The 17,223-nt window shown below is 32.4% G+C and overlaps 1 protein-coding gene across 3 annotated transcripts in view; it reads right to left on the minus strand.

Annotated features, from left to right (window-relative positions):
• LOC129798668 (calcitonin gene-related peptide type 1 receptor) overlaps nucleotides 1–17,223 on the minus strand; it is a 75,118-nt gene that overhangs the window by 9,963 nt on the left and 47,932 nt on the right. For all 3 annotated transcript variants that reach the window (XM_055841935.1, XM_055841936.1, XM_055841937.1), the window contains exons 3-8: nucleotides 14,596–14,706; nucleotides 14,388–14,494; nucleotides 14,214–14,305; nucleotides 7,268–7,394; nucleotides 2,705–2,931; nucleotides 2,332–2,505 (exon numbers count right to left, since the gene is read on the minus strand). In XM_055841935.1, coding sequence (XP_055697910.1) covers nucleotides 2,332–2,505; nucleotides 2,705–2,931; nucleotides 7,268–7,394; nucleotides 14,214–14,305; nucleotides 14,388–14,494; nucleotides 14,596–14,706 — 838 coding nt within the window. The remainder of the gene's footprint in view (nucleotides 1–2,331; nucleotides 2,506–2,704; nucleotides 2,932–7,267; nucleotides 7,395–14,213; nucleotides 14,306–14,387; nucleotides 14,495–14,595; nucleotides 14,707–17,223) is intronic.

Consider the following 17,223-nt stretch of genomic DNA (forward strand, 5'->3'; position numbering starts at 1 on the left):
AATTTATTTCGGATAAAAATTAGTAATCTTTTCATAACCGGTTCATAAACGACTTAAACCCGATCAGAATTGTCTGAAATTCCAAGACCTTTCTAATGAACCTGAATGTTAAATGAAGAAATCGGTCACTATAAGATTCTGAGGAAATTAAAACACGGATTGACCTTTCCGAAACGTTGTAAGGAGAGTAAGGGCCTTGACACACTTGAGGATTAGCCGAAAGACGGATTAGCGTAATTATATCCGAAATAACGGTTAAACCACATTTCTATCATTTTGCACTAAGCCTTCTGTCGGCTTAAGTCTCAAGTATGTCGAGGACCAGGGCCCGTATCTTCCACTTTGTGAGAGAAGATTTTACGCGAGCTTCTCTCCGTGACATTTTCTCCTATTTTTCCCATCTGCCCGCTCTTCGTATCCACGAATATCGGAGAGAATCAGGTGAGATTTTCGTGTGGAACTTTTTGTGGAAATCGTTTTTTGACATTGCGCGCGCTATTTCTGGTCGCAAAAAAAATGAATACTGAAGTAATTATAAATTCAATGAATGAATAAATAATTACTAAATAAATAATTAAATAACATTGTTATAAGCTTTTATTTATTCATCGCGACTCCTCTGGACACTTAAATGACTGCAACGGCATTTCATGCCAAATTTCTCTTTTTAATATTTTACTACAGTTAAAAACTTAAAGAAAGGCCCTTTGCACTTGCATCAATTCAATTATAAAAACGTATTTATACGTATAAAGATTGTCTCATTTTCTTGTGGTTTTGCATAAAATTTCTGAAAATTGTCAAATAATGGTATAGTGAATTTTCAGATATTTTTGGAACAAAAAATCAATTTTCATTGAATTTTTCTTTTTGTTTTTAGAAAATTGACAAGGATTATTGGAATCATATCAAGATATATTTTCTTTCACAATTAAAAATTCTCATTTATAATTTGCGCTTTTTTTTGAAAACAATAAGTAAAATTCTTTTCCAACAGGAATTCGGAAAAGAAAAAAAATGTGTAAAGGGTGTAAAGTTAATTTTCACCTTATTTTTCTCTGCAATATTATTCGGCAATAATGAATTCTTATTATTTATTTTCTCAATATTTTCACATTTTCTTGTATTTTTTGTGATTTTTTGAACCAATTTTCAAGCGATCAGGCATATTAAATGTTAAGAGGTTACGAGTTTTCGCCAAGAAAAGTTTTCTTAGTCGCTAATTAGGTATTGTTTTCGGATTTGATGAGTATTTTTGTAACATTTTTGCAATACTTGAGAACTTCGTCAAATATTCATGATATTTTCGAAATGTTTGATAAACAATTCACACTTCCGCTATTTAAAGGGCAGTTTCAGGATTTTTCGATTATTAGAGAATTATATATAGAATTTTATTCCCTTTCAGAATCCGGTTTTATCTCTATAAGAACACATACACGAATTATAGTCAATTTAAGAAAAATACAAAGATCTCTCACTGGAAATACCGCTCGAGAATTCTCTCTGGTTTTTGATTAGAAAATTTCCAATCGAAAATTTCGTGGATACCAAATAGGCGAGTTCCACACGGAGAGTTGCCTTTTTCCACAAAATCAAACTCTCACATCTGGAGGATACGGCCCCAGGAGAGAAAAGCTCAAAGGTCAATCCGTGTTTTAATTTTCCCATAACCCGAATATTATGCTGTTCGTGGAGAAATACGCACTCTAGCCTTTATCCTTGTGGGGAAGACGATTTCACAGGTATGCCAGAAATAGTGAAAATCTCTCAACACGGGGCAATTTCACACAAAAATGAGCCGGTTTGTAAAAAGAAGAAATATTTGCAAACTAGAACTTGGGATAGAATAAATACAAATTAATATTTTATGACTTTTTAAGACTTAAGAAGCACACAAAAATTATAATCGAGTAAGGATTCCATTACAGACTTTTAAAAACAATTTTTATAAGTCCTAAACCTTAATTGTTATAGTTTGTCATTAATTGCTCAGTTTGGGTAATTTAATCTGTAAATACAATGTCATTTATAGTTCTAACTACTTTTAAACATTGTAAGGCCTTTAAAATGCTTTAGAACTAATCTGTTTTAGTATAACAGTCTTTTTACTGATATATTAGGAGTCCTAATAATATTACAAAAATTTCGGAATATTTTGTAATAATATTACAAAAATTTCGGAATATTTTGTAGAAAATACTCTGTAAAATTAATAAATTTGTTTTTCTAAAAATAATAAGCATATGGTAAACGAAAGATAAAGTAATATCAGAAGCGAATAATCTGATCAATAAATGATTTTAAAGTAATAAAATATAGGTGACTAACCTAAAAGCTTGTAAGACAGTTCTAGATGGACCACCGCCTTGTAGACCAGCCGGAGCTTTTAACTTGAGCAACAGCACCCTTACAATGTTGCACAGGAACAAGAGATTAAGTAGCATAGATATGACAACAGGTGCAACAAGTATGTAGTTGTAGAAAGTCTCATTCGCCCAGCACCTGTAGTTTAACACCGGAACAGAGGGATTAAGAAATATTCGTGAAATCAGTGTTTTTGCAGTAAAACTTCATGGTGAGTATGGGATTAGAGAGGATTATAAAATCTACTGCAAAGATATCACTGCACTAGTGCCTCTCAAAAGAAAATTGAAATCCGAGAATATTGCACGTCTATAGGAGGTTAAATGGAAAAACTTACTGCATTGTATCTATTTCGTTTCCATGAAATCCTCTTAAAAGTCCATACTGCACTATTACAATGGCAGGAGCACCCCATCCCAGCCAAATTAACCACTTTACCAGCTTCTTTTCAGACACGAACGCAGCAACGAGGACGGTGTGTAAATAGAAGCCCTCGCACAGCATCCAGGCATAATTTGTGAGGAGAAAGTAGTGGAGCACCAGGTGGAGCACAACGCAACCAGCCTATATGAATGAATTAATATTTCACTCAGTGCTCTGCAAACGAAAAATTACAGGGGGTGGCCTCTCAAATATTATGCTAACATTCCAACAACAAAAAAATCTAACAAATTCAGGCAAAAATATGATTATGAGCACTATATCTCTTTGGTAGAAATACACAGTAAAAAGTCGTGTAATATTTTTTTACAATCAAATTTGGCTTTATTTACGAGTCTTATAGCTGGCAGTGAGACTTTATATTTTAGTAAAAAAAAATATTTCATTTAATAATCTGCATTGTTTTTCAAGATTACCTACACATCAATTTTACACTGATTCTAATTGATCTTTCGGCTTTTCAAGAACGATAAGGAATATAAAGGTCAATTTTATGAAAAATCAATGCTACTTTACTATGAGAGAAAAAAATAGGTAGTACCACCCATGAATGGCTCTAGAAAATATATTTTTGGATGATAAATTACATCCTCTGAACCAAAAAAATCGTAGGGTGAAAGGAACACATATTGGCACTTTAAGAATTCGTATCAGAGTCAGAGGTCATTGAGGGAATTCTGTAACAGTATGACAATGTCATATGACAAATTTAAAAATTGTTATGTCGTAAATTAGGAAAAAGTAATCGAATCGAAACCTTGCATTGCCAATTTGATGCTCACTAGACTTTAATGTTCTCCTGCTCCCAAATTTACCACGAAAAATTGTCATATGACATTGTCATATCGTTACATAATTCCCCTACAGAATTCATGATCTATTGCTATTCTATTTTGTACCATTTGGTGGTAGAGGATTCAACAAAAGACCTTTAAATAACCTTGAATTTAATTGTTTAATTCAGATCATTCGGTATTCGTTAGAGGCAGCTTCTTTTCTCAAATGGAGAAAATTTTGAGTATTTTCATTTGGGAAAAGAAGCTGTCTCTAACGAACACCGGAAGATCTGAATTAAAAAAAATAAATTCAAGGTTATTTCAAGGTCTTTTGTTCAAGCATCTTTAAATTTTGTTTACTTTTCAACCGATTGAAATAAAATAGAATTTACTTCAATATATTTTCTAATCAATCAAAAAATTTTCGACAATTTCGCGATCTAAAGCTCTAACATGAGATCAGGGAATAACCTTAAAAGGATTTTTCAAGGTCATTGAAAGCCCTTAAGAATATATCTGTCTTGATGGTGTTTAAATTTATTTTTAAATAAATTTTATTTGAAAGCAATCGAAAATCAACATTAAAAAATAAATATATAAACGAAGACAGATCTATTATATAACTTTGAAAAATCAAACAGAGTCGGATTTGCAATCTTTTTCTATCTAATGGCAATTGGAACCTATATAGCTCATAACATTTAAGAAGCTTTCCTTAAAATACTAATCTATTATCATTTTCGTACTTGTGAAGAATATTTTGTACAGCTTTTCTGCTTTCTATAAAATATTAAAATTCATTCATCTCTTTGAGATTTTGAATTCCTCATTTTTTCAGCTGAAATATACTATACCTATATAGCGAATAGCTTTAACTTTATAAAAAATATCCTAGATTCTTATAACGTTCTACTTTATGATTATAGGGGCACTGGTAAAAATAAAAGGATAAAATTGATCCAAATTTGATCCTCTTGCAAAGGATGGATCAAATAAACATGTTCTATTATGATAAATAATACTAAATAATAATATATAATAATAAATAATAATAAATAATAAATAATGCACTCAGAGTTTGAAATTTGATCCATCCTTTGCAAAAGGATCAATTTCATCCTTTTATTTTTTCCAATGGGACGGCCTGTATATTTGAGACGCGGGTAGCGATGGTTGTTTCTTTAATTATTTTAATAAATTTGGCAATAACGCTAATCGATTTATTTTAATAAAGTATAAATTTGTGAGTTACTAAGCGGTAGGGTGGAGTAACCACTTATCGCCACTTTTAGGAAAAACTGAAGTTAATCTAAATTATAATTTTTAAACCCTTATTATAAAGTAACTTAAATTTGACACAAAGTTTCTTAGATATGTTGTCTATAGGTACATCAGACTAATAGTCCTTCAATTTAACGTTGGATTACTTAAAAAATATATATTTATCAAAAATTCAAAAATAACCACTTCTCGCCACCTACTTGAAAAGGCCCAAACTCAATTATAACATTAATTAACACGATAGGGACAAAAATAGTCCGAAAATTTAAGTATTATTTTCTGACAATACCAATGAATAATATTTTTCGCTGTTATGAAAAATATTTTTTATAAGTATTGTAGTTTTTATTGCCAAAAGGGGTTTGCTTAAAAGAAATTGGAAGTATAAAAAAAATCAATTATGAATTTGAGAATTTAAAAATTCTCCATTTTTGAGCTTAAATATTTACTACATAGTAAATACCTAGAGACTTGCAAAAAATATTTTAGATTCCTTCAACCTTCTACTTTACAATTATGTACAGACATGAGAAAAAAATAACTTTAGGTAGGCAGGAAAAATTATTTTCTTTATGGGACACCGGTGTTCCAATCGTCCTTAAAGGGTTAAACGATAAAATGTCACTATCAAACTTTATGAATTTCTTAAAATATGCATGTTATATAGTTTTTAGTGTATATATTTAGTTTTTTCTTTCTTTTTTATAAGTAAAACTTGTAGAGTATCCTACCTACTGCTAGGAAAAACGACCAAAAACGGTCCGTAGATTTAGTGTTAAAGTGAAAACATAAAAAGGTGTCCCAAACATGCCGGCTCTTCCCTATACAAATATTAGAAAAAAATTTACATAGTCATAAGTTTAAGTTCTACTAATATTACGGTATATTCGGTTCCGACGTCGTAATATCGAATAGCCAATATCCCGGAAAACCAATATCCCGGAAAGCTAAAACCCCGAAAGCCATTATTTCTTAAAATTTTCATTCGGTGTCAGTCAGTCGAATGGTGACCGTTACGGAAAAAGTTGTGATCCAAGTCCAAGTGCAGTGTAACAATTCTTGCCTGTACGTGATTTTCCCTGCTATATTTGATACCTGATGAGAGGACATCCATCCTCGAAACGTCGTAGGGAATAAAATTGCGAAAATCAAGAAAGGTTCATTGTTTCCGTCTGTTTCCTGCTTTTATTACTAAAAGCAAAAATCCCGAAAAGCCAAAATCCAGAAAGCCATAATCACAAAAGCCAAAATCCCGAAAGCCGAAATTCTGAAAGCCAAAATCTTGAAAAGACAAAATCCTGAAAGTCAAAATTCTGAAAGCTAAACTCCCGAAAGTCAAAATCTCGAAAATCCGAAATCCTAAAAGCCAAATCCCGAACGTCAGAATTCGAAATTCTTAAATATGTCATAGCTACTCCCACGATTGCACTCGAACTTGTTAGAGGCTAAGGGCAATTTTCTGTATTTTGGGAAATTATTTTATACGTTATCATCCGTATAATTTCGTTCCTTTTATGATTTTTGGGTCAAGGTATTTGGTCCAGTGAAAAATCAAAGACGTTCGCAAGACGAAGTAGATAACTAAAATCATAGATCAATGATAATCATTTTTTCGGTAATTGATAACATTGTTAGCTAGCTGTACCATATAGAGGAATGTTGGCATGGTTCGCACAGAGTGAACCTTTAAACAACGCAAATTTTCTCTATGTTTGAAAAGAGCTAGTTCGTCATTTCTTAGCCATAAGATAGATAATTATTAAGGCCATGAGACGAGATGAGAAATGGTAAGTCAGCTCTTTGCAAACAAAGAGAAAATACATATCGTTTGAAGGTTCACTCTGTGCGAACCATGCCTACATTCCCCTAGTCAAGCCTATTATTTTCAGGTAGATTTTAATTAGTGAAATCTAAATTACCATTTTGTGCATAATACCATTAAATTCTTCTATGTTTGACAGCTACGTTTGCGGTTGATGTATCAGAATAAAAATCAGAAACACCGTAAATTTAATTATTAGAAGTGAACATATCCCTATATTTATGATACCTAAAAAATTGATTGGCGGATGTTTTGTTATTTGAATCACGCAAATAACTCATAATTACTTTTCTGTATTAAACCGTGAGTCTCACATCCTAAAGTCGAAACCCATGAATGACTAATATTCTTCAGAACGTCTTCTTATGTTTATTTATGACTGTGAAATAGTATATACCACTGGGATTCAATAGCAAAATAAGGAACAGGAAGACTGGTGATATTTAGCTCAAGCAGCGTGAAAAAGCTTGTGCTTCAGCCACAAAGGCCACACTTTCAGAAAATGGGGAAAATGCTCTCTAACGAATATTCTACACAGGATGCAAAACGGAAAACGTGATAGGGATATTGTGACACTCACTTCACTCTGCTCAAGAACTTCTGGTGATCCCAGCACAACTCGATACCAGAGCAACCAGAGGGAATTGTTGGCGGCAAATGATGAAAACAGATTCATATGTAATGTAATTCTGGAACACTTGAGGGACCTGTTGAATAAATTTTAGTATTCGCAGTTGTCAGAAAAATGAATGTGTCATCATCTGTGGTGGGATGATCCCACATAAAAGAGAAATAGAACACATCCCTTTCGACAATAAAAGCTGAAGCTATTTTTGACGAATTTGATATTGTGATGGGAAAATTAATAAAAATATGATCTCATTAATATTTATTAACCCCTTACACATTCGTCATGATGATGAAAGTGGAATTATTTTAACGATTATAATCTAGGGCTCTTTTGGATTATAATGTGAAATGGTTTTATATGGGAAATCGTATAATATTTCATTCATGATGCGGAAATTCTCAACTTTCGTGATACTACGTGCTCAGAAATTCTTTTTGGATTTTTTTTTTATCCAGACTGCATAATAAATAAAGTGGCGAAAAATGTATGAGCTGCGTGAATAGCCACTTAGGAATATCCGGTATTTATCATAATGAATTCTTCCAGAATTTTGGTGCAAAAGCTCACCTAAAAATATCTTTCAGCATTTTTTTTTCATCGCCATCATTCAGAGATTGATCTCACTCCACAGTTCAACGTGAGAAAATTTCCACTCACTACAAGAGATGGAAAGCTTTTATATGTACATAATTCTTGCTGTGCTTTTCACATTGTTAAGTAAATTTCATTTCTTCCGCCAAAAATTGAGCATTTGCTAACTTTCTCATTCGTCATTCAATTTACTTTTCATTTTCTGTCATGAATCTTTTCTCATATGACGATATATACCAAGTTAAATACCTTTTCACAATCAACTTGGGGTAATTATGTTAACCCTCTACCAACCCCCATGACAAATCGAATCAAATTGAGTGACAGAGGAATAATTCTGTTGATTCTCTCCAAGGAATACAATGCAGTCCAAAGCAGAACCACACAATATCGAATATGAATCACTCTCAGTCGATATGTTATTAGCAATATATCTTTTGGTTTATTAATCGCTTTCACGTGTCAAAATATGAAGCATTGTGTCGTGCAGAAGTACGAGAGCCTCTCAGATTCCCGTATTTACTGGAAATATTGTCATTGACGTACCAGAGCAATTGATTCTGCGAAAGTGTTCATCCATTAGGTGGAGACGCCCGGTTGTCGGAAAACTCGGAAAACTATACATAATATCGGGCAATAGTAAATTGAGATATTCACATCTCGTAGCAAATATATAACGGAAAATAGAGAATTGTGGTATATGAATTAGATTTATTCGTATAGAGAATCACTCTATGTGAGCTATGTGAAAATTTCAACATTTTATTCAAATCAAAATGCAAATATTGATTTCTCACATTTATCGCAAAAATTTCAGAGGTGCACAAACAAGTTAGACTGTAGTTTCTAATTGCTTCAACGCCTTCGTTAGTTGATTCTTGAAATAGAATATTTGTGATTGAAATGTTAAGTATGGTAAACATACAAGTGAGAGAGGATGTTTAAGACAGTTGATGAATACATTTTAAACGGCTTTTTGTTTCAATTCAAACAACATTTGCTAAGATTGGATAACTTCCTCGAGAATAAATTCGAAATTCACTGATTTGAAGTACCGTCGTTGCGGGTGACCTTGCACTCTGCTGTTTGAGAGATTTTCACTAATTCTAGCACTTATTGATAGTCTTTGCCGATCCGGTCTAACATGTCAAAGTATATAGGAATATGTTAAGTACCAAGTAAGGTACAATGATCCTCAAAAGGATTCTTGTAGATTCAGTAATAGTCAATTAAATCCAAGTAGGGGAAAGGCTCATAATTTTGTTCAGTTTCTTATTTTGGACACTTCGAGGATAAAATTGGACACTAAAAATAAATTGATTAAAATTATGGATTTTTATTCCAATATTTGATGAATAATAAATTCTATCTAAACAGATATTTACAGCCAAGTTGTCCAAATTAATAACCAAGTTGTCCAAAACAAGAGTCAAATTCACCTCTACATATCAATTCATTTTTAAACGTATTAAAACTAATTTTAGTAAAAATAAGATGATAAATAGCTTTCCAAGTTTCTAAACAACCCTTCTGAAAAGAGAGTAACAAAAAAGAGTCAATTAGTATTGAAAATATCGCACTTCAAACTTGGAATATTGATGCTTATAAGCAGACTGGATCAAATTATGAGCCTTTACCCTATAGGTATTTTGTAAAAAACGACTCCGCGAAAAGTTATCTCAAGGTGCAATTCCAAAATCGATTTAAGAGTAGTAAATTGCCCAAATCTATTCTAAATATGTCTGGCTAGAATAATCTACTTCGATTTTGTTCATTATTTTTATAAAAATATTTTTTTTCCACTATTCCTAAGAACATATGATTTGTGTTATAAAATTGCGTATAATGATCTTTCTAAAGCTTTATTATAGAAGTATTTAACTAAAAATTATTCAATTTTTTGGTAATTCAAGATAAAATGACCGAGATCTACAAGATGGTACGATCGCCATCTTGATTTGACGTTTCTGTCCGCCATTTTGAATAACTATCAAAACAAAAATCTCATCCGATTGAGCTGAAATTTTAGTATGTTCTAGCTGATATCAAGGCCTTTTCAGAACATATACAAAATACGACGTAGGTTTAGCGATTGTATAGATATTGCAGCTCCAAATTTAAAATTTTGACTTTTTCATGAATACAAAACTAGCGGAAGCTTTTTTAATCGAAATCATCACAGAAAAGGCAGCGTTATCGTTAGGCGATGAGATCTAACGAACAAACAAAAAGAAAAGTAATGTAAAAGTAATCTGAAAAACTATTTTTGCAAAGATGAGTAAATTTAAAAAAATATATTGCACTTTTCATTTATTTTTTTAATTATGTAAGAGTAAATAAATATATAAAATAAAAGTCTCAACTATCTTTAATGGTTACTAAGGCATTTCAAAATAAAGATTGCCAAAATATGAATATTATAAAATTTTAAACTTTGAGCCTTTGTATTTAGGTAATTGCTCGACCTGAGTTGGAAAAAGATACATTTTGATTTGAAAGGGAATTTACATGAGCTACAACATACTAAAATTTCAGCCCAATAGCACAAGTTTTAAGTTTTGACAGTTATTCAAAATGACGGACAGAAACGTCAAATCAAGATGGCGACCACGTCATCTTGTAGATCTCGTGCATCTTACCCTTAAATGTAAAAATCTTCACTGTCGTTTATTATCATAAATTATTGATTTTTTAGTATTTATTAAAAAGTGCAAAGTCACCCGCACCGTATCCCAAATGCAAGTCTTTTTTTTTGATTTTTTTTAACATAGTAAAATTTTATAAAATTAATGCTAGTGGCACAAAATCCATTCATTAAAAACTGAATACAAATAATTTTACCCATTAACCCCCCTCCCTTCACTTTAACTATACACTTTTAAAGGGTAAAGTTGAAAAACAGCGAAAAAACGTGCAAAGTCACCCGCAACGACAGTACTACGGGAAGGCTTTCAGGCTTCGGACACATTCTGGCTTCCACTGAGAGAAATCCGAAATAGTTAAAATAACATTCCGGAAATGTTTATTTTACCCTGCAGTATTGATCCGAAATCGGTGTAAATATTATGCTTTTTAGGCGTATTAGGGGTTAAAGTTACCTTTTTTCATGTTAATTTTACCCTTAAAAAGGTGTAAAATTAACATAAAAAAATGTTGATATATTTTTACACCTAAAAAGTGTTAAAGTTATGTGGAAAAAAAGGTTAATCGCAGCCCCGTTTTTTTCTCAGTGTCGAATACTTCATATATTTCAAATTTTTCTTTAATGAATTTGACCTTATTTTTTCATGAAATATGTCCCTTGAGATTGTCTATTAAAATATATTCTGACCGGTCAAATTCATTAAAGAAATACGGGAAAAATCGAAGTGTTCGAAGCTACAGTGTGTACGAAGCCTAAAAGCTTCCTCTACTTGCTTGATTATCCGCATCGTAAAACGCATATTAAAACCTTAATGAATTTTATCTTCAACAAAATATTTTGTTAGAACTGAATACATTAACATTATTAGACAAGATTCTTATAAAATTTTCACAAAATCTGGTTTTTAATAAAATTCCTCAATAGGTGGCGTTGAAAAATAAATAGTTCACTCTTTAAATTTAATCTCTTTATCTCCAAATTAACTTGGCATTTTCTCTCTGAAATTAATTTTCTGAAAATAATAATTACGATCTTCATGTTCTTATTTATATTGTTGCGATTTTCAGCAAGAAAGCAATTTTTTCTTTTTTAGGCTATAATTCTTGTGAGCTACACATATACAATTGCAACCACAAGAGAGTGCATTATAACACTCTTGAGCTTAGAAAGTTCTGTTTAAAGTTTGGAGTTTGGTAAGCCAAAACTCTGGAGATGTAAAAATCTGTCCCGGTTGTTCCGTAAGCTATCTCAGAAGATCCACAATGGTTTGTCCAAGGGTGATTTTGTTGGGAAGAACCCCACAGTAATACTACGGAGAGGACGTTCGAATTACAAATCTATGCCAGTTTTAATATAAAATAATTTTCGTTATCAAATAGAATTCGTTATCAAATTGAAATCCAATTGCGTGGGGTCCACCAAAAACTGGAAAAGATATTCTCGTCCTTTTATAGAAGAACATGTTTTTTTTACAGCGGTCCTCGGTGGTTGAACATTTTAAAAGAAAGCTCAAGATGTACTCACTAAATGAAACCCTCAGATTCGAGCTTTTCAGTGATCATGGAAATTCATTTTTTCATTTCCTAGCATTTTTCTTCTTCATTAAACACTATTCTCTCCACTTCTTTGCCAAAAAAGTCATCCTGGTATTAAGAATTATTCACAACATTTTTTTAACACTCTGGAGAACTAATAAAAAACACATGAATTGATGAAACTCGATCACATTTAAATTTTTGAGGTAATTTCACTCTTTCTTTAAAAATGTTCTAGCACATCCTTTCCGTATACTGAGAAAAAATGAGGGTGCGATTAACTTTTTTTTTCTCATAACTTTAACACTTTTTAGGTGTAAAAATATATCAACATTTTTTAGTGTTATTTTTACACCTTTTTAAGGGTAAAATTAACATGAAAAAGGGTAACTCTAACCCTAAATACACCTAAAAAGGGTGATATTTACACCGATTTTGGATCAATTGCAGGGTAAAATTAACATTTCCGGAATGTTATTTTAACTTTTTCGGATTTCTCTCAATGTAGTAATACTCTGAGGGAAAAACCCCCTCATCTTCGGGGTCTAAACTGGCTCATCCGGCCTCCGAGTCTTGTCTATGGAGTGGCCCATATTGTCCTCAGGGAATTAAAGATGGATGTAGTCAAGTTAAATAAAAGTATATATACGAGATGGGTTCTGGTGTTTTTCCGTAACCTAGAAGCTCATATTGTCGTCCCATCGGTCATGAGTCAATTGAGGACGGTTGCGAGGTTGCGAGGTATTCACAGACCTTACCATACCTCCAAAATCGTGACAATGTCATTCTGGTGCTGTGTCTTTAGAACTTAATAGGTCTGACTTTAAAGACCATTTCCGATCGAAAAATGGCATTTTTTGGTGATTAAAAACATTTTACGATTTTTTTTGCAACATGTGTGTGTATGTAGGTTTAACTCAAAATTGTTGTATATCAGTATTCAGAGGTAAGTTAATTGCTTAAAATACATTATTATGCAAAAAATTACATTGTTAAATCTATCTGTCTATTATTTGTTGTTTCAATCTAAGCATGAAATTATTAATTATTTAAATCTATCGTTTGATTTTTTTCTATTATGATAAACTGTATCATGTAGAAAACGCATTTCTTAGATAGTAATTTCTATTCTAAATTTCTTTAAAATATGCTGAAATCAATAATTTTTTAATAGCCTTTGTGTCTAAATTAAAAACTACTATTCCGTAGAAATACTATTCACTTCTCTAATTGCAGACTGAATTTCGCAGAATTTCTACGATTTCCATAGATAAAATTGCGTGTCGTTTCAATAGAAAACGTTTATTGAAGATTCTTTCAGGATTAAAAATCCATACTATCTACATTCCACTCTATTATGTGAAGTATATAAATGTGTACATGTTGTCTTGAATAATTTACAATAATGCCTTCTCATGTGCAAAATGTTTACATGCGAAAAATATGGATATTGAATTAATATTTAAAGAACATCCTCATTTCTGTGTTTTGATATTTAAGAATTCATTGTACTATACATAGCAGAAATAGAGTCATATCTTTTCCAACAAAAACACTCCACATTTTTGTCCTGAATAACTTTTCATTCAAGACTCGATTTTTTGTATTTATTTTCTTTAGCGACTGCATGGAAAGTCAATTAACATCAACTGTGTTGAATTTTATCACATAGAAGGGACTGATATGGGAGGGAAAAAGTAAAGAATAGGAAGCCGTAGAAGAATGGTCTTTAGTGAAGAGAAACGCTACAACCTTTTGAATGGTGTTATATGTCGCACTCTGTATTTATGCCATCGACATAGAACTCCGCAGACCTACATATATGATACTATGCATATGGGGAACTGATTAAAAATCGATATGAAGATACTCAGAATAGAACATTACTGATTGTCATGGGTGAAGGGAGGAAAGTACCATCTCTCTGTTATTTTCATCTAGTGAAGTATGGGCTGATTTGATTGTGGAAGAGAGCAAAAGTGAGACATTTTCAATTCCCGCATTTTCATTACGGCACGAATAGTCCGATGAAATTGGATTTTGTGATTTGCGCAAAAGGAACGTGTCCATGCATTTCAAATGTACATTAACAAATATTTGATCAATTGACTTTCGGAATACTCACCTAAAATAGCCTAAAATCACTAAAGATAGTAGGATGGCAATCAGGGATATCGAATATCCCGTTTCGTATATTAAATTGACTTGCTGCCTCCACTGAAAATTTACAAATTCAGCACGAATTAGATGATGTCGTTTCCGGAAAACTAATTTATTGGTTCAAAAGTTTACCACTTACTTCAAAGTCATCATAATTAACGCACGTTGTGTAGTTGGACCACGTCTTATTTGTTAAGGGATGCTTAAACCAAACTCCATCCAAATCACATTCCTTGTGGGCATAGCCTGCAATTTTATTTGCATATTTTAATCTTTTAGATAAACCCAAGCCTTCGACAATCCTGCAAATATCACCAATGTACACCAAATAAATAATTTATACTAACGTGTTGGATCAAATCCTGTGACAAAGTCTGGGCACTTTGCAAATGCCTTTGTTCCAGCTTCGGTATTTGGCCAGCACAGCCATCCATCAAATGTTCCTGGACAATAGGTCCCTGTTGGACAATTAAACGAAAATGGTTTTGTTAAATAAACATCAACTAATGCTATTTGTAATTAGAGGGCATCCTTTTAATGACTTGGAGAAAATTAGCGTGTATTATTTGTAGTGATGCATTACTAAATACTTGTACAATGAAAAACCCAAGTAGCAAAATTAAGTCATTATTACGTAATTTCTATAATGTAATAATTAAGTGGGAACTCAATGGGCCAAGTAGTAGAGTACTCGCTCTATGATGCAAGTGTTCCGGGTTCGAATCTTCTTTAGATCACCAGGAATTTTCTTTGCGTTAAAGGTGTTCAGATTGCATCCAGTGAGCTTTACTGCAGTGATGCATTGTTACTTGTACAACGAAGAACCCAAGTAGCAAAATTAAGTCATCATTACGTAATTTTTATAACGTAATCATTAAGTGGGCACTTAATGGGCCAATTGGTAGAGCACTCGCTCTATGATGCAAGTGCCTCGGGTTCGAATCCTCTTTAGATCACCAGGAATTTTCCTTGCGCTAAAGGTGTTCAGATTGCATTCAATGGCCTTTACTGCACTTGATTCTGATGGGACTGACAATCCTATCCCGTAGAAATGCGTGTTTATAAATCCCCTTGCGAGAAGTCCAAGTTCCTTCACAGAATGTTGTGCCAATATTATTATTGATCATTAAGTAATTATTACAATAAAATTACCAAATGATAAGATTATCTTTAATTCATTTTTCTCTCTACTTGGTCTTTAAAAGACCAATCAACCAAATAAAAGTCTTCTTGGAAATGTTTTCTTTAGATCTATGCAGCATAGAATACATGCCCAGAAAAATGCAATAACGGTCTAATCTTCTAGATAAAATTTTACGTTTTGCTGACGTAAATCTTACCTTCAGAAAACTAGTTATATGTTTCCTAAACAGATCTTTCGCAAAACTGTTAATAGTTTGTTGCTTAATTTTGTCATAATTATGTTACGTAAAAGTAACATAATATAAGGTTGAAGAGCAGCGAGAAGCCAAGCCTATCTTAACCCATTCCTTACCGTGGTATTATACATCATACGCAAATTGAGTAATTTTAGATTATTTATTCCTGGGCAATTGTTATCCGAATTGCTGTCGAGAATGGATTTTTAGTAACTTTAGTTCTTCAATTACTTTTGAAAAATAGTCCAACAAAGATAAAAATACATTTTGTTATTATTTTCTTGCTTCGCTAAAGGTCATGCAAAATTTTTGCTCAAAATGGCGAACGAAAAATTCGACATCACGTCGAATTTGTTAAAAATGGCCTCTTTTCACTTTCCTGATTTGAATTCTAGTTGCCAATTTGTTTTCTTGGATAGTTACTCTACCTCAATCAATAGAGTTTTTAATGAATTAATGCACAGAATGTAAATTCAGTGACCGTTAAGACGTCTGTTTGACAGGGGCTCCCCGCGCCCCCATAATAGGTAAAAATTTTTTTCTTTTCAAAAGAGTCATCTATTAATTTGTAGGAAACTAATCCTAAAATATGAACATTCTATCTCAAGTATTTCTGGTACATTGACTGAATGGGTTAAGTAAATTCATTGACGTGCGAATACAGTAGAGTCTCGCTATAGGCCATCGCTCTATAGTCCACAACTTATCGACCGTTTATTTCAAATCACCGAGGTTTTGTTTTTTAGTACGCGACATGCAATGTTGTCATAGTTATTTTTATTTTTTTGGCAAACTTAATTGAGTAGTTGTGATAATTGTGATCTAGAATGAAGAGAGCAAGGACGAGTACCACAATCGCAAAGAAAGTGGAAGCCGTCGAGCAATTTCAATACTAAAAGTCGTTGATAAATTTAAAAAATGATATGAACTATAGTGCGACCCAAGTGTCAAATCTGGAACCAAATATGGACTATAGCGAGACTCTACTGTAACGTTCTAATTACATCATTTGGACATTTTGTAGTGCAATTTTACAACTCGGGAAGCAATACAGAATGTATAAAAACAATTTCATTGCTAAAATGGACATCTTCGAAAGTACTATAGCGATTTCATATCCGATTTTCAGCAAGAAAGCATTTTTTTCGCTTTTAGATTATAATTCTTGTGAGGAATGCATATACAATTGCAATCATAAGAGAGTATAATATTTTACTGTTAAGTTCAGAAAGTATTGAGCTCAACTCAATACTTTCTGAACTTAACAGTAAAATATCTGTTAAAAAAAAAAAAAGTAAAAAGAGATCTGCCCCATTTTGTCCGTGAGCGGTTTCTGAAAGATCCACCCTAGTTCGTCCGAGGGCGATATTTTAGAGAAGAACCCCCTTATCTCAGATATCTAATGTGGCCCATCTGGCCCCCGGGAATTAAAGAAAAATAGATTAGTGAAGCAAATAAGCCTACAAGAGGAATTTTGGTATTTCCTAGACCTAGAAGCTCATCTGGTCGTCTTGAAGGTAATTCCGAAGGGTTAACAAGTTTTACCCTACCTCCATTATCGTAACAATAAGGAATTAGGGCAGAATCACATTGACA

The sequence above is a fragment of the Phlebotomus papatasi genome, chromosome 1 (assembly GCF_024763615.1).
Source record: "Phlebotomus papatasi isolate M1 chromosome 1, Ppap_2.1, whole genome shotgun sequence".
Taxonomy (NCBI): Eukaryota; Metazoa; Arthropoda; class Insecta; order Diptera; family Psychodidae; genus Phlebotomus; species Phlebotomus papatasi.